The following is a 24,242-nucleotide window of genomic DNA, read 5'->3' as shown; positions in this document are numbered from 1 at the left end:
ACCTACATCACAGGATGGTTATGAGAATCAAAGGAAATAATTTTGTCAGTCTTAAAGAACTACATAAATGCTATTATTATCAAATTTTTCACACTCAATGGTACCATCGCTCACTGACCACTTCTCTCTCCATTCTGGGTAACTGCTGGAAGGTCCAGCTGTGCTCACAGCCCCCTTGCTCAGTGATGGAGCTGGAGAAAAAGCTGAGAAATGATGAGGGGGAGGAGGGCAAGAGTGACAGGAGAAGGGAACAGAAAAAAGAAAAGAAAGGACAGAGAAGAGAAGGGGGAGAGGAGGAGGAGAAAGGGAATCTAGAAAAAGGGAGATAAGGAAAAAAGACATCGGACCCTTTTTCTCTTGCCATCATATAAAGACATCAAAACACCTTGAGAGAGGAGAGGAGAGAAGGAGGAATAACCCTGGAAACTACAAGGGCAGTAGGGAAGATGTCAGACCCTGTTCCCCTTTTCTTGCCCTGCCCATCTGCAGACCCCAAAACATTTTTTCTCACCGCCTCTCCTTCTCCATGACCTCTGTTTTATAAGGAGGGAAATCAAGGCAGAATCTTGATAGAATTAGCCATATTTACCCAGCCAGGAAGGGGGAACTAGGTGTATGAGCCACTCTCACTTTCTATAGATTCCTCCTTGATTTTATCCCATCCCTGGGGATGGGTAGGTTTTTTCACTGTCTACCTTTCTCCATTGACGGGGAATAGATGGAGGGGGAGAGATAGGAAGAGGTGGCTGCCCCTGCGCTCTGTCACAGGAGCTCCAGTTGGAGTTATTTTGGGCCCCTGTCAGCACCCAGGTCCAGACACCTTCCATTACCCAGTCTCAAAGATGGGGGGGAGAAGTGCTGGGGCCTCTATCTCTTCTTCACTGACCTCTTAAAAAGATAAAATGTCTAGCAGCCAGAGGACTTGGAGTTGAGGAAGCTGCTTTTTTGTGTTCTGCCCAAGGGATGGGTGTAGTCCCTAGGGAGGAAGTTCCAGGTACAACCTGGGGAAGAAAGCCTGGTTGGGCCCTCCAAAGCAAAGCAGGGGAGCAGTTATGTGTGTGGAGAGAAGGGTATGTTTGTAGGGCGTTCCATGTATACAGAGAGATGTACTCCTGTTCAAGGGAGCTTGGAGGAGATTTGTGAGTTGGCAGCAGGAATGTCAGACATGCAGAAAGCCTAACCACATGCCAGGGCCATGGGTGAGAGGGAAAAAGGGACATTTCCTGATGACATCAGCAGGATAAAACACCCAGTGAGGAGGGCACCCTTTACTGGATTCCCCTCATACCCTCGTGTTCCAGAATTTGCCTCTGTCCACTGAGATTCTTAATCAACAACTCCCCCAGCCAGATTCCCCCTGGCTAACCCCACCCTCACTGGAAAGTATAAAGAACTCTAGAGCAATCCATTCAAAAGGTAACAAAGACAGGAAAGCAAAGTCAAGGAAAGAGCTTGGTTCCCTAGAACTTGAAATCAAAGGAGCTGAGAGCGGGTGGGTCTAGGATTACATTGCCCATCCCTAGGAGAGCCTTGAGCCCTCTGAGGAATGATTCAGCTTCTGTAGGGTTAATGGGAACAAGTCACAGGTTATTTGTCAACTAAAGAAAACCAGTCCTCATGAAGGTTGTAGAGGAACTGAGACCAAGAAAAGGGAGACCACATAGATAGTCAACTCCTGTGGGTGGCAGCAAGATGCCTCCATTGCTTACCAATGTAGATGCCTGAGTTCTGCCCTTGAGCCTCCCCCTGGGGAGGCTGGCCAGACTGAGGTTTCCTGTAGTTTTGTCCAACCTTAATTTCACAAGGCTAACTAGAGAAGAACAATCGGGAGACAGGAAAAGTGACCTTAGCCCTGGAAACTCATCTTTTTTTCTTTTCTTTTTCTTTCTTTCTTTTTGATAGTACTTTTTTTTTTAATTAAAGTTTTATGTTTTCAAAACATATGCACGAATAATTTTTCAACACTGATCCTTGCATAGCCTTGTGTTCCAAATTTTCCCCTCCTCCCCTAGATGGCAAGTAATCCAATATATGTTACACATGTTAAAATATATGTTAAATTCAACATATATAAACATATTTATACAATTATCTTGTTGCACAAGAAAGATCAGATCAAAAAGGAAAGAAGACAAAAAAACAAAAAAACAAAATGCATACGAACAACAAAAAGAGTGAGAATATTATGTTATGGTCCATACTCACCTTTCAAAAGAGGTCTCAAGGAGAACATTGTGAGCTAGGACCCAGCCTTAGGAAAGCATTCAACTGCTGCCTGGGCTATGAATAAATCCTATGACTAGGAAACCAGGCTATCTGTGGACTCAGCAATTCTGGGCAGTCAATGGTCAAAGGGATTAGAGGATTATAGAAAAGGGGATGGGTTTTTCTGCAGAAACCTGGGTGGGACATAGTAGATTAGGAGAGGGATGATCAAAATTCTACTAGTCTAAGCCTCTCAATTCTTAGAAGAGACCCAATCACATTAAATAATAATAACTAGCATTTACATAACATCTACTACACTCTGGCAAGTGCTAAACTATATAGATTCTCACAACTCTAGAAATAGGTGATATAATTATATCCATTTTACAGATGAGGAAACTGAAGCAACCGGAGATTAAATGATTTACCCCACCCCCACCCCCCCAGAGTCACATAACTAGAAATTGAACCCAGATATTCCTGATTCCAAACCCAATATACTATCCACTGTGCCAACTCCCTCTAAGAAACTTATGAGTGACTTATCTAGGATTTAAAGGTAGGTCTTCTGAATCCAAACCCAAGACTCTCCTTTTCTTTCACAGTTTCTTCCAGAAGCCTGATGTTTCCCATTTATCTTTTCTAAGAGGATCTGGAGGAAAGGGGCAGAAAAGAGGAACATTTGGCCCAACCCAAGCTGTGTCCCTCGGAAGGACCTTGCCTGTGGACGTATCCAGAAACAGGAACTCTTCACCCCTGGACAAATGTGCCCCAATCAGGAGTCCTGCTTGATCCTGCCAAACAACCCTTCTTACTGTTCAACTTACTCACTCAGACTGAAAATCAAAGTGCTGTTCAGTGGCTCCATCACTCAGTTGTTACCCAGCTGTGAAAGAGGGCTCCCTCCTGGCTCTTATAAGTTTAAGTTCTCCCTCTATACCCTCCTTTGCACTTTTCTTCCCTCTCCCTGAATGCCTGTATCAGAAATAAAATTTCCTGAGCTTCATAGAAGGAATCCATGGCTTGGAGACATATGCTGTTTTAGGAAAAAGGCTAGTGAGTATAAAAGTAGAAGAAAGGCGACTCTAGAGAGCAATTTGGAAACATGCCCAAAAGGTTATAAAACTATAAACCCTTTGGTCCAGTATTATCACTACTGGATCTATAATACAAAGAGATCATCAAAGACAGAAAAGGATCCACATGTGCAAAAATATTTGTAGCAACTCTTTTTGTGGTGGCAAAGAATTGGAAATGGTGCTGCTCCCCATCACTTGGGGAATGGCTAATAAACTGTGGTATTTGAACTATTGTTTTGTAAAAATGATGAGTAGACTGATTTCAGAAAAATCTGGAAAGACTTTCATGAACTGATGCTGAGTGAAGTGAGCAGAACCAGAACAGCGTACATTGTAAAAGCAAGATTGTGTGATGATCATCTATGACAGATAGCTCTTCTCAGTAATACAATGATGCAAGACAATTCCAATAAACTTGGGATGGAAAATGCCATCCTCATCCAGAAGAAAAAAGAGATTGAATTCAGATCAAAGTTACTATTTTCACTTTTTTCCCCCTTCTCACGGTTTTTCCTTTTTGTTTTGATTTTTTCTTTCACAACATGACTAACATGGAAACATGTGTAAAATGATTGCACATGTATAATCTATATCAGATTGTTTGCTGTCTTGGTAAGGGGAGAGGGAAGGGAAGAAGGAAGAAAAAAATTTGGAATTCAAAGTCTTACAAAACTGAATGTTGATCTGATAGATTCTCAATTCCAAACCCTAAATTTGAGCTCTCTTCAACAATGAGATGATTCAAATCAGTTCCATTTATTCAGTGATGAAGAGCGTTATGTATACCCAAAGAGAGGACTGTGGGAGCTGAGTGTGGACCACAACAAATTGTGTGTATGTGTATATATATATATATATATATATATATATATATATATATATATGTATATACATATATTGGATTTAACATGTATTGGACTACCTGCCATCTAGGGGAGGAGGTGGGAAGAAGGAGGGGAAAAGTTGGAACAGAAGGTTTGGCAAGAGTCAATGTTGAAAAATTACCCATGCATATGTTTTGCAAATAAAAATAAATAATAACAATAATAATAATAAAGTGAATGTTGAAAACTATTTTTCACATAATTAGAGAAAATAAAATACTATTAAGTGGGGGAAAAAAAAGGAAGAAAAAAAGGCTGGAGGGGATCAAATTTCAGAAGTCCTGAAGATTAGTTTCTCACTAAACCTGAAAAGAATCCTCTGAATTTTCAATTCTATTGAAAGACTCATCTCTCTCTCCCCCACCTCCCCCTCTTTTTTATTTTTCAAAACATATGCATGGATAATTCTTCGACATTAACCCTTGTAAAACCTCGTGCTCCCAATTTTTCCCTCTTTCTTCACCACCTCCCCTAGATGGCAAATAGTCCAATATATATTAAACATGATAGAAATATATTAAATCCAATATATGCATACATATTTATACAATTATCTTGCTGCACAAGAAAAATCAAATCAAACCAGAAAAAAAATGAGAATCAAAATAAAATGCAAGCAAACAACAACAAAAAGAGTGAAAATGCTATGTTGTCTTCCATACTCAGTTCCCATAGTCCTCTCTCTGGGTGTATATGGTTTTCTTCATCACAAGACCATTGGAACTTTTCTGAATCATTTCATTGTTGAAGAAAACCCTGTCCATCAGAATTGATCATTGTATAGTCTTGTTGTTGCCGTGTATAATGATCTCCTGGTTCTGTTCATTTCACTTAGCATCAGTTCATGTACTAAGACTCATTTCTTAATCTTTACCAAGATCCTTATATTGTAGGTACAATTATTATTTCAATTTTGCAGAGAAGGAATCTGAGATACAGAGAAGTTAAGAGATTTACATCACTTAGTCAGTAAGTGGACCTGTCATACTTTGAACACAGCTATTCTTGATTCCAAGTCTAGCCCCCTCTCCATAGCAACAGTAGAGAAAGTAGAATTTAATGTGCTTTAATATCCATACTCTTCTCTGAAGTATACTTCCATTGGGTAGAGGGATCTGGGGACTTCATTTAGAACTGCTGTGGACAGGGGACCCTGCTGGGTTCCCATATGTGCAATTGTGGGAAGAGGTCACACAAACATGAAAAAGGACCCATTAGAAGAGACTATGGAGGAATCTGAACATCCAACTAAATAGAATTGACTTTTTAAAAAATTAGAACTGTTCTAAAATGAACGAGGTTGCCATGGAAGGTAAAAGAACTCACTAGGGGTTTTCAAGTGAAGGATGACTTTTCCTGAGAATTGTACAGAGACAAGATTTGAACACAGGTCCCCTGACCTCAAATCTGGCATTCTTTCCCCTACCCATTTGTATATTTTCCCTTTTTGCAGATAGCTAGTAAGGGCAGGTATGTCTCTAATATGTATATACAATTATCAGTGACTACTCTGAAAGACTTATGATGAATAATCCTATCAATACCCTCTCTTTCTCTCTCTTTTTTGCTGAGGCAATTGGGATTAAGTGACTTGCCCAGGATCACACAGCTAGGAAGGGTTAAGTGTCTGAGATTAGATTTGAACTCAGATTTTCCTCCTGACTTCAGGGTTGGTGCTCTATCCACTGCTCCACTAAGCTTTCCAATCTCTCTTTTTTTTAAACTTAATTTTTCTTAAGGGCATTAGGGTGGGAAATCTATGGGGTTTTTTCTCCCCAACAACTTGATTTTTATAGAAATGTTTTGCATAATTTCACAAGTGCTTTCTTAATTGCGGGTGGGGATGAGGGAGAGACCTAAAAATTTAAAAAACAAATGTAAATTTTTAGGTCTCTCCCTCATCCCCACCCGCAATTGTTGTAAAAACCACAACATAGCATTTTCAGTCTTTCTGTTATTGTTTGCTCGCATTTTGTTTTCCTTCTCAGTTTTTTTCTTTCTAGAGCCGATTTTTCTTGTGCGGCAAGATAACTGTATAAATGTATATACATATATTGGATTTAACATATACTTTAACATATTTAACATATTGGACTACCTGCCATCTAGGGGAGGAGGTGGGGGGGAAGGAGGGGAAAAGTTGGAATAGAAGGTTTGGCAAGGGCATCAGTGTTGAAAAATTACCCATGCATATGTTTTGCAAATAAAAAGCTATAATAAAAATAAAGGAGAAAAAAAAAACAAATGTAAAAAATATTTTGTTCTGAATGTAATTGGGGAAAATATTAAATGAATAAATTTTTTAAAAAAGACTTTTTCAAATAAACTAACAAACCTCATTTTGAGGAGAAGTGAACAGAATCTCAGAGGGAGAAGGTAACTTGCCCAATATTACATAATGATTGAGCCAAAGCAACCTTTCCTCCCTGGTCCCCCCACTCTCACCTCCCAGTCCTAACTCCATTCTTTGGTCTGGATCTACAGTCATCTACTGACATACAGACTGGTTAAATAATCATTTAACCCAAAGTCTCACAATCAGTATATGAAGAGGCAGAATTTGAACCTAATCCCTCCTAGCTCCAAGGCCTGCTCTTTTATTTAAATCTGCAGATTGTCTCTCTTTTGGCATCACTCTATTAATGTCCACTCTGAGAGTACCAATTGCTGTTATTATTATAATTATCATTATTAGTTCTAATGCTAGCATCTTGTACATTTAATATGGCATTTAACAAACTATACTAAAGGGACATTACTTGTGGTAATGTCACCACTGTTATTACTAAATGCTTCAACGGATCCTTGAGCTTCTCCGCAACTGTTCTCTCAGTGCACAGATTCTAAGAGGGGATCTACCTAACATAGAATCAAGGAGCTTTTCTTGGCCAGCCAAAAGGGTCAAATTTTCATTTCATTACAAATATGAAATACAAAATTTTGTTTTTTAAAGGGCTCCGCACAGTGTCTGGCAGTTAACACTCTTATGCTTTTCTCTTTTCCCCTTGAGGTGCATCTGATTTCACAAACATCTCAGGAGATGAAGAGACTTGTCCACGGTCATTCAAGTGGGCAGCATGTAAGGTCACCATTTAAAAGCAAGTCCCTAGACTCTATAAATCTGTTCTTTTTATACTCCCAATCCTCAGGCTCCCTCCTGGCTGTTCCTGTCTCCAAGAGTTAGCTAGGTGAACTTGGGCACATCTTAATTTATCTGGAGCTCTCTTTTCGGGAGAATTGGACCACTCCAAGGTCCCTCCGAGTTCCGTAATTTCCTGATCCTTGCTTTTCGGTGTATACGTTCCTCCCCATGCCAATCAATGAAGTGTATCTACATCTGTAACTAAGTTCACAATCTGATGGGATACAGAGTATCATATAATACATTACGGGCTAAGTGGGAGCCTGAGAGTTGACATAGCAACCTGACAACCATTTAGAACGTTTCCAGAGGAAAAGGCTTTGCCCTTCTACCAGGTGACTTTCCAGGCAAACACACTTTTGTAAGATAACCTAGTTTCGGGAGTTAAAGAGCAGGGAACCGTGAGCCAGGGAGGAAGAGGACCTCTTCGCCCCTCCAGCCGGAGTCCCACGACCTCAGCCTCTAGTTCTTCCCACAGACGGCGACCCTCAGATTTCTAGTTCCGTTCCAGGGCTGCCCGGGCAGAGTCCCCTGCGGGGTGGCGCGGCCGCAGTTCTACACTCCCTCTGGAACCGACGGCGCTCCCCAGACCCTTTCTCCCTCTGCGGGGCGCCCCGTCTTTGCCGAGCCCGGTTTCCCAGCTTCTGCCCCCGATCCGAGCCCTGTCACTAACCCATCTTCTTCAGCGCGCGCAGCCCGGCCCCGTGCGGGCTCCCGCCCGGCGACACCAGGATCCGGAACGAGGACTTCGGGTCCCGGGGGTTCCGTCTCTTCCACAAGGAGCACGGCATGGTCCCAGGCAGAATCCGGTCCCGAGGCACCAGCGCGGCGCAGAGACTGGCCGCGGCCCGGCCGGGGCTCCGGCTCCCGGATTCCAGAGTGAGAAACTTAAAGGAGGAGGACCGGGAGGCGGAGGGAGCCAGAAAAGAAGGAGGGAAGAGAAGGAAAAGGGAGGGAGGGAGGGAGGGGGCGGGGTCTGCCGGCTTCAGAGGTCTTGGGAATTGAAGTCGAGCTGCGGGAGGTCCGTATGGCTCCCACCCGTCGTGAGTGTGCCCCGCTTTCCCTTATCCCCACTCTCCTCTCAGCTTGTCCGTGCCCCCTCGTGCCCACTCACGGTACCCTTCCTCCATCCCTGTGGACCGAAGTTGACTGATCGGAAGCACCGGAAGGTTGCTCAAGATTTGGCCTTGGAGGTGGGGGTGGGGGCGGCGTTAGGGAGCAGCGGCTTTTCTTTGAGTGGAGACCCGGCAGAAATCCGGATTCCTCCCCTCCCTTCCGCATTGAGACCCCCCTTTCACAAACTCAGGCAGTCGGGTGTGGGGTCCGGGCCATAAAGGTGGGCAAAAACACCTGAATAAAGGTATCAAGCTCCTCCGCCTTGGAAACGGGATTAGATCTGCCATGATCTAATGAGATGATCTAACCCCCCAAGTTTGGGGTTTAGGGGTTGCAGAGAACTGGGAGAGGGGAAGAAGAGGAAGGGAAAGAAGGATGCACAGAGAGGAGAGGAGGCAGCAGTCTCCCCCTTCACTATTTCAGCTTCGTGACGCCATTGGTTTAACCCTCGTGACGCTGGAGCCGATTGCCTTCTCTATTTTTTGATAAATACACAAACACAGAGAAGTAGGAACTTCACTGGAACTGAGGTGGAAGAACTTTAGTCAGTCACTAAATAAACATTTATTTAGTGCCTCCCATGAGCCAAGCATGGAGATACAAAGAAAAGTATAAATGGAGGGACAGTTCGCAAACAATTTTGTACAAATTATATGTAGGATAAATGGGAAATAATCAATAGAGAGAAAGCACTAGAAATAAGGAGGATGGGGAAAAGTTTCCTGTAGAAGATAGGATTTTAGCAAGGACTTTAAGGAAGCCAAAGGACCCAGAAGGTGCGAGATAAACAGAGAGAGCATTCCAGGCAAGGGGGGGGCAGCCAATGAAAATGTCCTATTCTGGAGACTGTGTTGTTCCGGAAAGAGCGGGGACATCAATGTCAGTGGGAGGTGTGGGGAGGGACGGGGAAAGGGAACAGGAGGGGCGGAGAGTGGGGTATAAGGTGTTAGACTGGAAAGCTGAAAGGGGGGCTGGTTATGAAGGGCTTTGAATGCTAAAAGAGTTTATATTCGATCTTGAAGGCTTGATAGAAAGCCGCCGGAGTACTATTAAGAAGGGAAGTGATAGGGTCAGATCTGCTCTTTAGAAAGACCACTGAGACAGCCGTCTCAGACTAGTGTGGCTTGGCTTGGCGCAAGGATTGCTGGAGAAGAGAAGGGGATGGTTGCAAAAGAATGTCACCAAAGTAAAATGAGCAGGCTTTGGCCGTGAGCGTGAAAGAAAGGAGTGTTAAAAAGGCATTTATTTAGCACTTACTGTATGCAAAGCTCTAAGGATACAAAAACAAAAAAGTGAGAAGAGCCGCTTGTGGGATCCCAATTTCCAGCTGTGGGGACCGGAGCCCGGGATCGGGTTGCTGCTTCCAGAATGTCCCCAAGCTTCCCCGGAGCCCAGGGTTCCCACCTTCCTCTCCCGTGAGGTGTCCCTGAGGACACTTGTACTTGTGACATTCGGTAAGGATGATACAGGACTGAGGAGCCCAGGGGCGTGAGTGCGTGGCCGCTGTTAGGCGTCCGAGAGCGGGGCGGGGTGGATGTGCGCGGGACCCGACGTTCAGCTAAGTGAGCCGCCCGGGGCTCAGGCTCAGAAGTCCGTGGGCACAGCGCCCTCTCCTGCTGGTGTGGAGCCTGCGGCGCGCTCGGACAGCCCGCAGTCACCCCACCCCTCCTGTATACAGGGGGGCCCGAAAAGCCAGTCCCCTTTTATTTAAGCCTCCAACTCTCCCCGAACTTCCACCACTGTCCGGCATGGGTTGTGTCTCCCCTAGTCTCTCTTCCTCAATCTCCCTCGGAAATCCTGCTCAATTCAACCGGAGAAGTCAGTTTTTGATTGACAGACGCCTTCCAAATTGACACGTCGATTCCCCGGCCTAGGTTGCTGGAATCCATTTCTTCCGCAAGAGGACGCTCAAGTTTCGCGTCAGATGCCTCTCCGTCCCACCAGGGGGCGCTAGGCACCGTTCTCAATTTTAGTGGAGGGGCGGTGGAGAGAGCGGTTAAGAGTACCGTCCCATTGGAAATCGGCAGAAAGGTCATTTGCATAAAGTTGAAAGACCTTCGCCTAGTGGACGAAACGCGGTAGGACAGGGTAAAAGAGACTTGCTTATTGGCTGAGACGTGTGTCTGTTCTGCACTTAGCCTCACCCTTACTACTGCGCCGGGAGGTCAGTCGGAAGCCTCGGGCGCTGGGAGAGGGGGCACCCCGCCGTCGGGACCCGGCGGCCGAGGAGGGGCAGCCGGGGTGAGTGCCGGGCGGCGCCGGGACCCCCGGAGCGGGGGGACTCGGGGCGGAGCCTCGCACGCCGGGGCTGCATCCCCGGGAAGCGTGTCCGGGGAGGGGGAGCGCGCCAACGGAGGGCGCATCTGGAGGGGCAGGAGCCGGGGGCGCCGGCCGGCCTTTCCGCCCGCCCGGGCTCCAAGCGACCCCGGGGCCCCCGCCCGCCCGCCCGCGGAAGAACCCTTCCGACTTTGGGGGAGAGAGCTGGGAGTCCCCACCAAGCAGGACCTGTTTTCTCATCGGAACCACGGGGTTGGCGTGGGAGGCTCCGGTTGGGAAGCAGGGGTCCCTGCGCACCTGTCCCGGTCCGAGATGAGCGCTCACGCGGGCTCCTCGCTCTAGGGAGGCTGCGAAGGCTGAGAGCGTCCCCGCCACCGCCCAGCTCCCCGGACTAGGAGCAGCCCAGAATGGGGACGGAGAGGGGCAGCTCAGAGCCCGGCTGCCGGGAGCAGTTCCACGCCGCCGTTACGGTCATCCAGAGTTTGCCCAAGAACGGTGAGACCCGTGGCGCTCCCTGCCCCGGCGCCTTCGCGCCCCCGATGAGCGTAAGCTGCAGCTTGGAGGTCCCCTGTTCCCAGTCATTCCCTGGCGTTCTCAGAAGTTTCCAGGGACGTAGGGAAGGCAGTTTGATTTAGCTGATATTTCAGTAGATGAGTCGCCCCTTGCTGTTTGACTCTGTGTGACCCCAGTTGTCTTAAGGTAATAATGATAGGTAAGACCCCACCCCCACCCCCGGAAGCATCTCCTTACACAGTGTCCAGTTGTTCAGCCTCATTCTCTGCTTCATTCTCTGCTGTCTCTCTGAACACTCCGAAAATGCCCCGACTTCTTGCCCCCAACCTGGGGGCCGGGTGATGAGTCTTTCTTGTATTTTCCTTTTTTCCTGTTGTCCTTTTCCCCATCACCACAATCCCTCAGGTTCCTATCGCCCATCCTACGAGGAGATGTTGCGTTTCTACAGCTACTACAAGCAGGCCACCCAGGGACCCTGCCGCGTGCCCAGGCCTGGCTTCTGGGACCCCATCGGCCGCTATAAATGGTAAAGCCCCCTCCTCTCCTGCCCCTGCGCCCCGGTACTGCCTCCATGGCGGGGCACTTTCCTGGAGCCTCCTTGGGTGACCAGAACTCTGTCCCCCAGGGATGCTTGGCACAGTTTGGGCAGGATGAGCCAGGAGGAAGCAATGGCAGCTTACATTACAGAAATGAAGGTGGTGGCCCAGAAGGTAAAAACTTCCTGGTGCTTCCTCCCACATCCTCCCTGGGATAACTGGTGCTTGTCATTTGGACTCTGGTGCGTGCCCACAGTGATCCTTATCTTCCCTCCTATTGCCCAACGCTGTTTCCACTCCAGTTCTCTAATGGTGAACCAAGCCTCGAGGTCAGCCCCTGCCTCCCTCCACTCCTTTCCCACTAGTTCTCAAGCCAGGGCTGAACCTACAGTGGACACAGTTGGGTGTTTACTGCTGGGTTGCCCCCGCCCCCCTTTTTAAAATTTTTTCCTTAAGGTGATCGATACCGTTCCCTTGGGTGAGGTGGACGATGGCATGTTTGACTATTTCGTGCCCTTGTACGAGATGATCCCTGACATGCCTCAGCCCCCAGAGACCTTCTTGAAGAAACTCACAGGTCAGCATTCTCCCCAAAAGGACTAGTACTGGGTGGAGAAGAGTCAGAGGCAGGTGGCCCAGATTCTGAACTGTTCAGCTCTTTTGGGGGAATGGAAAAGCATGGGGCTGAGAGAAGGTGTTACCCAGCCATGGAAGGAGGAATTGTGGGATCCCCAGAGGGTTATTGAAGATTGTCTTGTCAATAGATTAGGAAAGCATGGCCCAGTGAGGTTCACATAGATTAGAAATAGTAGAGTAGATTTGAACTCAGTTCCTCTGACTTCAAAATCCATGGTCTTCCCAATTCCACATGAAAGAAAAGCCAAATCAGAGCTATGGGTAGGTAGGAGGGATATGGGGGTTGGTGCAGCTTTTACTTCTGCTGTTCCTAGCCTTCCTCCTTGGGGGGGAGTTAGCTTGCAAACAAGTGGATATGTTTGTATTGAAGGGAGAAAAAAGGGGAGACTGAGGGGCTAACTTGGGCAGGAAGTGTCAACCTGTCCCACCTCTTTCCCCTTGCAGCTCAGAAGGAAAAGATGCCAAATGGGGATGTAAGAAATGCTCTTGAGCCTCTACCACCTCCTGAGGAGTCAGTCCCCCAGACTTCAGGTCAGTATCTGCCTAGATTTGATTTAATTCAACAAAATCAAGTACTTTATGCCAAGAACTGAGGATACAAGAGATGAAAATGAAGTAATTTTGGTTCTCAAGGAAATTAGTCTACCAGAGAAAAGAAAAACAACCAAATATACACAGCTAAATAGAAAATCATTTTGAGGAGATGCTATCAACTGACGGGGAAGACAGGGAAAGGGGAAGGAGGATCTGAGAAGTAGAGATGAAGGAGAACATTCCATGCATGAGCCTATGTTACTCTGCAATATCATGGTGGTGGAAAATGGAAAAAAAATTTTTTTGTTTTTCCTGAGAACAACAAGCAGGCACATTTGGTTGCAATGTAGAATAGACAGAAGCACAGAACCTGCTACCCCTTTTTTGTGTCATGGACGCCTCTGGAATTCTGGTGAGCCCTTTGGATTCTTTCTCAAAAGAATGGTTATTTTTAAATGCATACACAAAATACATAGAATTGTGAAGGAAATCAACTATATTAAAATACGATTACCAACTTTTTTTAAGTTCATAGAATTGGGGTTAAGAAATGGATTAAGTAGGAATTGGCTAAAACAGATAAGTCGGTGAAGGGCCCTCTCAGCACCCCACTTCCCATGGACAAGTGTTAAAAGGAGAAGATAAAACCTGACAGTGGATACACTCACATTCCATGCTCCTTAGAACTAGTGGGTTCTAGATCACTGGGCTCAGAAAGGAAGATGGATCAATGAGAGATCAAGGAATAGGACATCCCCGAGATTCTTTTTCCTAGATGTGTCCTTGACTTCTTAGCTCTCATTGTCTCTCCTCTTTCCCCTTTCCCAACTGTTCTTCCCTTCATTCCTTCCTTCTTTCCCCTCTCTTGTTCTTGAACTCTCCTTTTACACTCACTCACATTCCTCCTGACTCTAGGTCCACCCTGGAGGGCTCACTACTGTCTCTTGCTAGGTCCTAGGAATCCAGCAGCCCCTCTTTTCCCTCAGCCCCCTTCCTTTTCCTCCCCTCACAGAAGCACAACCACCCAGTGTTCCCAGTATCCGTGGGAGAGCTTCCATGGATCTAGATGCTGAGGTTTTCTGTGATTCCTTGGAACAGCTAGAGCCTGAGCAGGTAAGAGGCTTTTTCTACCCCTGTGGCCCCATTTTCCAAGCTATATCCTCACCTTGTTCCTCCCATCCAACCCAGGACCCAGTGCATTAGGGTTGAAAGCGATGGAGTCTGTTTCTCTTCCCCTGGGATTTCTCCTTTCAGGGTGAGTGGCTGCAGAAGGAGCTGAAGGAAGCTCTTGAAGGAGAGACCGACATCAGCAGTGACCACTTGCTTCCAAGACAGAGAGGTGACTCATACCCTGTCCCCCTTTCCCCACCTTCCTTTCCTTCTTCTTTCTCTCCTTCATCTCCAATACCTGCCCTCACCTCTGGCCTTTCCATTACTGCCCTTCCCTTTAGTTTGCTTCTAGGGTGAAAGTCCAGGATTGGTATTTTCAAATGAAAAGGGCAGAGAAGGGCACTGGGGAATTCAACCTTCTGCCCAGAGCTGCCATTGAGACTGATCCCTTGATTCTCAGAACCCAAGCTACTGGGAAAAGGGGTAGAAGGTGGGGCTGGGCAAAGTTCCTGCTCCTCCCTGCACTGACTGTGCCCACTGTGGGCACTGCAGAGAAGAAGGCAGAGCTACCCCCTCCCTGCATGAGTTCTTAGCCCTCTGTTTCTGGTCTCATCCTCCACTACACTGACTGGTTCTAGTGGTCTTTAACATTCTGGGTCCTAGTCTTTAAATTAAGGAGAATAATCCCCATCCTCCTTCTGGGATTGCTGTGCTAGTACAGCTTTGAAAAAATGAATTCCTATAGAGCTGCAAGGAACAGCTGAGTACAGAAGACTTTGTTACTCCACCCTTCCCCTACCCTATCTGGCATCTGAACCTGGGCTGGCCCTGGAGAAGGCTACAGGATGAGCCATAGCCCCTTCTCTCTATCTGTCTGTGCAGAGATGGTGGGAGGGGCTCCTCAAGGGCCCCAGGAGTTTGAGGCCTGGCTGGCCAGCACGGTTCGAGCTCTGCAGGAGAGCATGCAAGATGTCCAGGGGAGGCTGAGAAGCCTGGAGAACCTGCCCCACCTCACCCAGGTGAGCTCCCCTCCCTCTAACAGCCACAAGTACACAGGAGAAAGGGGCCCAGGAGAGACCCAATTGGAATTTGAACCAGATTGCCCCTTTCCCTCAGTTTACTCATCTGGGTATCCCTTTGTCCTTGCCTCCTTAGAAACCAAGAAACCTTTTCCCAAAATAATAATAGTACGTAATAGGAGGAGGAGGAGGATCCTTAAAAACCAAGAATCCTTTTTTTCCAAAATAATTATAATAGAAGTAATAGATAATATTAGTAATAGCTCCCTTAGAAACCAAGAAACCTTTTTCCAGTAAAGAATAATCATAGTAGTAGTATTCCCATTAGAAACCAAGAAACCTTCTCCCAGAATAATAATAATAGTAGGTGGTGGTAGTAGTAGTAGTAGTAGTAGTCGTAGCCTTAAAAACCAAGAAGCTTTTTTTCCAAGATAATAATAATAGTAGTAGTAGTAGTAGTAATAGGACCCTTAAAAACCAAGAAGCCTTTTTTTTCCAAGATAATAATAATCATAGTAGTAGTATTCCCATTAGAAACCAAGAAACCTTCTCCCAGAATAATAATAGTATTTAATAGTAGCAGGAGTAGTAGGACCCTTAAAAACCAAGAAGTCTTTTTTCAAGATAATAATAATAATAATAGTATTAGGTAATAATAGTAGCAGTCCCATTATAAACCAAAAAACATTTCCCCCTGGGTAATAATGATAGTATTCATAGTATTAGTAGTCCCCTTTAGAAAACAAGAAAACTTTTTCCAGGAATAGTAGTAATAATAGTAGTAATCCCATTAGGAACCAAGAAACTTTTTTCTCTGAGTAATAAAAATAGTAATAGTCATACTAGTAGTAGTCCCCTTGGAAACCAAGAAAACTTTTTTCCAGGATAATAATAACAATAATAGTAGTAGTAGCCAGTAATAGTAGTCCTCTTAAAAATAAGTCCTCCTTAAAAAGAATCCTGGCTATTATTTCCAGGATAATAATAGTAATAGTAATAGTAGTAGTCCCATTAGAAACCAAGGAAACTTTTTCTAGAATAATAATAGTAGTAGTAGGCGTAGGTAATACTAGTAATAGTTTCCTTAAAATCCAAGAACCTGTTTTCCAAGATGATAATAGTAGCAGTGGTAAGTAATATTAATGAAGTCCCATTAGAAACCAAGAAACCTTTTCCCCTAGATAACAATAATAATAGTAGCAGCAGCAGCTAATATTTATAGAGCCTTATTAAGGTTTGCAAAGCACTTTTCATATGTTATTTCATTTGATCCTCATACCAACCCTGAGAGACTTTTTACAGATGAGGAAACTGAGATTTAAGAGATCACATTCATAAATGCCTGAGGCACAGTATTCAAACTCAGGTCTCCTTGACTCCAATACTGTCCACTGTACCATGTAACTGCCTCTGAATTTAAAACTAGGAGCTAGGACATATGGGTTCTTGTCCTGGCCCAGCCTCTCCAGTGCCTTCAGGGACCCAGGCTCCTCTTCTCAGGGATCTTGCTCCCAGTGTTGTAGTTCAGAGCATCCCAGCAACTGGTTTCTAGGATCTTCTAACCATGGCTGCCCTTTCTTTCATGCTTCCTCAGTCTAGAAAATGAGACTGGCCTGGGAACAGGAGAAATGCCAGCAGAAGTAGACCCTTCCCTTGAAGCAGCAAAGCTGACTCCCCCAGTCCTCTTCTTGTGGCAGCTGCTCCCCTAAAGCTGAATGGCTCTAATTGCTGTCCCCCGCCCTGCTCTCATCCCCTCACCTTCAGTGGTCCTGTCCGACATCTGTTCCTTCTTCATCACACTCACACGTAGGCAGATGTCCAGAAGTGTATATATAGACTATGTGGTTCACATGTTTCAGGACTGTTGGCTCTTCATGAAACTGTTTGGCGTTTTCTTGGCAAAGATAACTAGAGTGCTCTTTCCTTCTCCAGCCCTTTTTACAGACGAAAAAACTGAGGCAAATGGGATTGAGTGACTTGCCCAGGATCACACAGCTAATGAGTATCTCAGGCCAGATTGGAACTGACTCCAGGATGGGAGCTCTATCCACTCGCCCTACCTAGCTGCCCCTGTATAAAACACACACACTGTGTGTGTGTGTGTGTGTGTGTGTGTGTGTGTGTGTGTGAGAAGACTGCAGAAGAAATGTCAGAATGTAGGCAGGCCCAATCTAGCCAAGTCTGGCCCTTGGAAAGTTCTCAAGTGGGCACTGACTAAGTTTAGGGAGTGGCGGGGACTCCTGGGGATCTACCCTGTGTCTTTGCTGGCTCCTTATAATGGATGGTATGTTTTACATGTCGGAAGCCCTTGAGTTCTTACTCTTTCCTTCCCCTAACCTTTCCCTGCCAGAAGGGAAGCTTTAGACTTTGGGTGCAGTCAGACGGAGGCAATGAGGTGGCTCAGAGAGGGCTGAACCTGGGGTCAAGAAGACACCAACCTCGGACCCTCACTAGCTAGGAGGCAAGTTAGCCTTCATCCACTGGAGAAGCAAATGGCAAATCACTCCTGAATCTTTGCCAAGAAGTAAATAGCTTCTAACCTTCAGCCATGGGGATACAGGAAAGGACCTGGAAATACAGGGCCTGGCTTTCTAAATCTTACTTCTTCTCCCCTCCTACCCATTGGATAGCCATCTTCCCTGAGATGTGGGGGCTAGGCCTGAGGGTGTTTGGGGAAAAGATGTATAATCTAGACTCACAGCACTGTGGAGATGGGGGCAGGGCCTTTCTCTGATTCAGTGAGTCTCCAACCTGGTTCAGTGAGTCTATTTTTCCAATCTCTCACACTAGCTGGTATTTCAGTTATGTTTGAGTCTAGAAACATTTTATTAAGTACACAATGGTTGCAAAACCTTTTGTTGGGTACTGACTGTAGAAGATGTAAATCTATGAAAAGATACCATTCTCACCCTCACAGAGCTTATATTCTTCAGTTTGTTGCTATGCCACTTGTTAGCTGGGTGACCCCTTCTGTACAGATTTATAGGAGAGCGTAACAACAAGACTACTAGTTCTTCCATACTATAAGGATTCGTGTCTAATAAGGGTTTTAAATTTTTTTTTTTTTAACATTATGGTGACCCCTGTAGACTCCTCTCAGAAGAATGTTTTTAAATGCACAAAATACCTAGAATTACAAAGAAACCAATTCTACTGAAAATAGTGATTAAAAAAAAAAAACCAAAAAAACAAGTTTCTGGAGTCCAAGTGCTCTTAGTCTAAAATTTAGTGAGTTCTCTTTAAATCTTGCTGTAGCCCCATAGGTCATAGTTCAGTAATTGATGACCGACTGCATAAGAAGGACAATTCTGAACTATCCAGGCTGGTTCAGGCAATGGGCAAACAGCCTTTTTTAATGCACTAGAAGGCCACCCACATAACAACCAAGAGCCCACAGTCCTTTTAGTTCATGATCAAGTATAGCTTTAGTGGATGATGACATAGACCCAGATCACAAACATTCATTATAGGTATACAGCAGTGCTTGGGGAGTGTGGAGGAAGTCAAGGGTGATACAGATGGGGAGATCAGGGAAGGCTTCCTGGAGAGGGTGGCCCCTGAGCTGGGCCTTAACAGATTTGAAAGGGATGTGGTGTGGAAGAGGGAGGGATATTCTAGTTTTAGGTAGTAGTCTTTGCTGAGACATGGTGAGGAAGGCATTGTCCTTTGGGCCTAGATTGCCTCTCTTTTGGAACCAGTCCAGAGGTGGCCTACCTTTGGCCCTGGAGCTTCCCCCCTTCCCGTGAACCTTCGGTGTTGAATGGATAGAACGCCAGGCCTGGAGTCAGGAAGACCTGAGTTCCAAGTTTGCCCTTAGATACTTCCTAGCTTTGGGGGTTAGACAAGTCACTTTACCCTGTTTACCTCAGTTTCCTCATCTATAAAATGAGCTGGAAAAGGAAATGGCCAACCTCTCCAGTACCTCTACCAAGAAAACCCCAAATGGGGTCACAAACTCATTCACTTCTGAACATTATCCCTTGATTGATATAAGGACCACCCCTGCATTAGCACCCAATCTCCACTGATCCTCCTTCATCACTGCTACTAGGTCTTGTTCCCTGAATCTAATGCTCACTTCCTTTGCTTTCACCCCAGATCATATTAATTTTTCTTAATGGCATATAAGGACCTGAGTTTAGGTTGAAGGCCTTAATGTGGATAGCGGTAGTGAACTTGAACTTAATCTGGGTCCCTCTAATCCTACACACACACTCCTGTGTGAAACAAGAGTTTTAAAGAACAGCAAGATGGGAGAGCTGCAAGTAAAGGAGATTTTGGTTAAAAGCACTATTCACTGGGTGCCTTCCTGGTTGGTATTTCCTTCCCCTGGCCCTGTGTTTCCTGACTCTGGGGGAGTGATGGTTGGGGAAGCGGGCTGGAGGGGGGGGAGGGGCCGGATTGGAGGAGAGGAAAGGATGGGAGGGGATACTGACCCACTGGAATTTGGGAAAGAAGCTGATATCGAGGTGACTGACCTGGGCCAAGGGCTGAGGGGTCTCGGTGAGATTCACATGGTAAGCCTGTGCCCCCCACCTTTATCCTCTCCTTCCTTCCTATAGATGCCCCCATCCCAGCAGGGGCGCCGGGCCTTGGAGCTCTCTCTACCCACGATCCTCCTTCTATTCCTGTGGCCTTTCGTGGTACAGTGGTGCTACCGCCAGTTTCGGAGGCAGAAGAGATGATTGGCCCCTAGGGGACACTGCTGTCTCCGGAGATTGAGGGAGGAGGACAACTCCTCTTTGCCAACGGTTCCCCCCCCCCCCCCCCCCCAGTCTTCCACTCTGCACCTGAGCCTTCCTGGGGAAGCAGGGAGGCTTGGACCTCACCAGCTCGCCTCCTTTTCCTCACCTGTCAAATAAGAGGGTTGGACGGGATCTCTTAGGGTCCTTTCTGAGCCCTAATATTCTTTAGTCTGAGCTATGTCACTAAGTAGTGTGATTCTAGGTAGGTCGTACCCCCTCCTTTGGGCCTGTCTCTTCACCTGGAACATTTCCAGGTGAGACTGGCTCTTAGGTGCTTTCTACAGCCGACAGTCTGGTATTCCATGACCGGTCAGTATTTGCTGGAGAGGTGGGCGCTGGATGGAGTAGGTTCGGCCCTTCTCGGTGACCCTCTGCCGAGCTGCCGCCAAATGATTGGTTTTCTCGGACCGCTCGGGGATTCAGGACGCCCAGGATGCCCGGACACCACCAGCACCGGATGGCTCCTGCTGCGTTCCGCCCTCCCCCACAGCCCTCGGGCCACTTGCCTGCCGTTCCCCTCCCCCGTGCCAGGCCCTCCCAGAGGTGCCTCAGCTCAGACAGGTTGAGGCAGGGGCCTGGGCGGCTATGCTGTTTGGAAGGAGGGAAAAGTTGAATTGATGCGAGGAGGCTTTTTCCCAGCCGCGTTACCAGACGCAGCTGAGAGGCCGTAAAGATAGACAAAGATAATTGACATTTCTATGTACATAGGAAGGAGAAGGAGAGTCGTAGGGGGAGGCACCAACTTGCTTTTGGTCATGTTTTCCTTCACCCTTTGGATTTATACTCAGGTTTTCATCCGCTCAGAAGATCCTTAAGTATTAAAATAAATAAAACTTTCAGCTCTGGAGAGGTTCCATCCTAAGGGGGAACGGGGTGACGCAGGCTTGGGGAGCTGGGCTGGGGTTAAAGGCCGAGCAGAGTCGGTCTCCCTACTTTGGAAACTATTCCCCTCCCCCAACCACGACGGGGCCCCCTTCTATTAATCTGACATTTAGGCCAGGACTCGAGAGCCCCCACCGCTACAGGAGGGGGGTGGCGTGGACTCCTTAGGGGTGCAGGGGAATGAAAGGTAGAGCCCCGGAGTGAGCGGCACCCGCGGGCTCGGAGGAGCTGGGGGAGGTGCTGCCTGTCTCTGCCCTGGGGTGGTGCCCGAATCTTTAGAAAACAGCCGCCTGGGAGGGGGGAGGGGAGAGAGACTGGGGTGAAGGTTCCATCTGGACAACGTCGCACGGCCCGCCCCGTCCGGCCTCCCGGTCCCGAGGCTCTGGAGCGTCTGAGGACCTGGCGAGCATCCCGGGATTCCCGTGGGGGGCTGCGCCGAGTACCCCTCCCCCGGACCCGGGGACTGGACTGGCCCTGCGGCGTCGGGGCGGAGCCTAGGGGGAGGAGAAAGGGGAGGAGGCGGTCCCAGCTGCGCGTGGCGTCACGGTCTCGGTCGCGCCGCGGCTGGAGGCCAAAGCGAGCACTGCGGCCGCCGCCCCCAAGATCTAATTGAACCCCCCCCCCTTCCCTGTCCAGCTGGCAGCCCCGCCCTTCGTCCCAGCTCCTGGCATCCAGCCCCCTTCCCTAGGTACTGTCCTTTAGGCCATCCGCAGATACCCTCTTCTAAACCCCCTCCTCCCCCATCCTTGCTCCCCGTTCCAGGTCCGCCCCAGCCCCGAGTACTGGGACCTCATCCCTATGCGCTCTCCCGAAAGGTGCGGCCCCCTTCTCTGGGGGAGGGGGCACTTTATGACCTTTCCAGATTATCTGTATTAAGTCCCTTTAGGTCAAACCCTCTGAGAACTCCGGAGAGGTGGGCCAAGCCTGGGGCTGGCTCTGGGCATGTGTTTGTCCCAGCCCTCTTGTGTGCCTCTATCTATGTGTGTCCATCCGGGGCCGCCCGTGTCTGCTGGACGCGGTGGTTGTGGGCCGGAATGGGAGTCTGGGTATGTATGTGTGTGCATGGGGTTGCCTGCAAACGCATCTTTTTCCTGCCTGGCACACTAAGACTGTCATCTGCCCATCCCAGGCCTGCTCCGTGCTTCCCCCTTCATCACCTCTCCAGGGATCCACCCACAGCTTTTCCAGTTCCTTACCTCTTGCCTAGAGCCACAAGCCTGGAGCTTTCTAAGCTTTTCCTTTAACTATAATGCCCTCTTCATCTTCCCTCTCTTCTAGCCCACCACACCCTACCTCTTAATTCATGTGACTCTTGAAAATCCAGGAAAGGAAAACTAGAGTGAACAGGAGAATCCATTTCCCCACTTCCTCCATGAAAAGTTTTTTTAGCTTAAAAAAATTTTTTTAAAAGAATTCCTTTTGACTTCCATTTGACTTCCATTCTTTTCCAGCCAGAGGCACGATGGCCTCTTCCTTATATATAGTGTCAATAAACTTTTCACTTGGCCATCTGGTATCTTTGTTCAATATTCAGTTCTCTGGATGCCAAGTTCACTCACCAAGTTCAGAAAAACCTCTTAACTGGAAGCTCCCCAAAGGCGGGACTGCCTTCCCACCTCAGATGGAGCCCCCGGGCTAAAGTGTGGACTCAATAAAGCCTCTGTGGTAAGGGTGGTCTATGGAAGAACTCCTTAAATCTAAGTGATGGAACCAAAGCTGCAGGAAAGTCTGGTCAGCCTTGGGGAAGCCTGGAGCTGCAGGCTAGGATAACTGACCCTTGCTAGTAATGTATGAAGGTTCCCTGATGCTGAGCTGCCTGCAGGTGCTTGATTCTTTCTACTCTAAAGTGACTTCTTTTTCCTTCTGATTAAAAAAAAAAATCTTACTATAGGATCTCTTTATGAATTAGGTATGAATAAGGCTAAGAGGGAGAAAGATGAGATGCTCATCTCCAGATTCCATTTGGATAAAATCATTTTCCTTAACAGAGTTCCCTGTTTGTTGGTGGAGAAACTCATAATTCTCAGGAAGCTCCTTGTCTGATGTGGGAGATGACCACTCTAACCATTGGTTCATAGAATCACAGATTTGAAACTGGAAGAGATCTTATCCATCTGGAGTCCCTGAACTTGTGTTAAGGCAGTATTTAACTATTTCAATACTGAAATTCAATACTATTTCAATCTGTAATTATTTTATGCATTTAAAACTATTATTCTAAAAAGGAGTACATTTTGTCCATGAGGTCTTTTTTTCAGTCACAAGTGACTCTTTGTGCCATTTAGGATTTTCTTGGCAAAGATACCGGAGTGATTGCCATTTCCTTCCCAGCTCATTTTACAGGTGAGGAAACTGAGGCAGAGTTAATTGATATGTCCAGGGTCACAGAACTAGTAAGTGTCTGAGGTCACATTTGAACTCATGAAGATGAGTCTACTGACTAGAGGCCTGGTGCTCTATCTACTGCAGCGCCACCTAGCTGTCCCAGAAGGGCCCATAGGCTTCACCAAACTGCAGAAGGTCTTCATGAGTCCAAATCCCTGGCTCCAGTCCAAACCCTTCATTTTATTGTGACAGAAATGAAGCAATCAATGAATATTTATTGATTACAGCTTGTTGGGCTTTGTGCAAAAGCAAAAAGAGAATCCAAAAACAAAAATGAAAGTCTTTGCCCTTAAGGAATTTACAGTATCTAGATATACTGGAGAAACTATAAATGTATACATACACACATACACATATATATGATATTTCACCAGCACATATAAATATATACACAATAAATCCAAAGCAAGGGACTGGAATGATGGTGAGAAAGGCAGCAGGAGCTGAGGGAAATCCAAAAAGGCTTGAAGTAGGAAGATGAATGAAGATAGGAAGAAAATTTGATGGAGCCAGGAGGATGAAGTACATTCCAGAGATGAGCAATAGTCCCTTACAAAGATACAGAAATAGAGGAAAGAGTTGGAATGTCAAGTTTCAGAAACAGCAAGAAAGTCAAGTTTAGCTTGACTATGCAAAAACAGGGAGTAATATCAAAGTATGTTCTTTTATGTATAGAAGCTGGGAAGGATCTGGCAAAGCAAGGTTTGAAAGGGTTTAAATCAACAAGCATTCACTTATCACCTGTCATTTGCTAAATGTTCTATATACAAAGAGAAAAGCAAAACAGTTGTTTGCCCTCGAGGAAATTACCTTTTAATCTCTGCAAGAGGCAAAAACACTGAAATGGGAGATGAAAATGAAATGCCATGTATGAAGAACAGCAAATAGGCTAGTCTGGCCCAAATCTAGCTAGTTTGGCTGGAGATCCTGGAGGGGAAAGATAAGAAGGCTGATGATAAAAAACTTTAAGGGCGAAATAGGAGTTTCTAGTTGATGCTAAGGAAGCTAGGGTTTATTGAGCAAGGTCAAAGCTGTGCTTTAGGAATGCCATTTTTTGGGGGGTTGAGGATGGATGGGAGAAGGGGGAAACATAGGGAGATCATCTAATTGGCTATTGTTGTTTGTCCTTCCTTCTCAAAGAGGACCAATGACAGGAGGAAGGGGATTGCTTGACTT

At 46.6% G+C, this 24,242-nt stretch overlaps 2 protein-coding genes across 3 annotated transcripts in view; one reads left to right on the top strand and one right to left on the bottom strand.

The window, feature by feature from the left end:
* Positions 1–8,718, bottom strand: part of PLCD3 (phospholipase C delta 3) — a 32,342-nt gene extending 23,624 nt beyond the window's left edge. Inside the window, exon 1 of one of the 2 annotated variants that reach the window (XM_023502461.2) lies at positions 7,987–8,718. In XM_023502461.2, coding sequence (XP_023358229.1) covers positions 7,987–8,104 — 118 coding nt within the window. In that variant the 5' untranslated portion in view covers positions 8,105–8,718. The remainder of the gene's footprint in view (positions 1–7,986) is intronic. The other variant, XM_023502462.2, reaches the window with a different exon arrangement.
* A 1,832-nt stretch (positions 8,719–10,550) lies between these two features.
* ACBD4 (acyl-CoA binding domain containing 4) lies at positions 10,551–20,656 on the top strand. Its single transcript, XM_003768431.4, has 10 exons — positions 10,551–10,670; positions 11,049–11,201; positions 11,625–11,745; positions 11,845–11,929; positions 12,212–12,332; positions 12,836–12,922; positions 13,938–14,038; positions 14,180–14,264; positions 14,918–15,054; positions 19,617–20,656. The coding sequence occupies exons 2-10, from the start codon at positions 11,114–11,116 to the stop codon at positions 19,737–19,739; spliced, it is 948 nt and encodes a 315-aa protein (XP_003768479.1). The 5' UTR covers positions 10,551–10,670; positions 11,049–11,113; the 3' UTR covers positions 19,740–20,656.
* The last annotated feature ends 3,586 nt before the right edge of the window (positions 20,657–24,242 follow it).

This window comes from Sarcophilus harrisii, chromosome 4, assembly GCF_902635505.1.
Source record: "Sarcophilus harrisii chromosome 4, mSarHar1.11, whole genome shotgun sequence".
NCBI classification, from domain to species: domain Eukaryota; kingdom Metazoa; phylum Chordata; class Mammalia; order Dasyuromorphia; family Dasyuridae; genus Sarcophilus; species Sarcophilus harrisii.
This window is presented reverse-complemented; position numbering and strand designations above follow the sequence as displayed.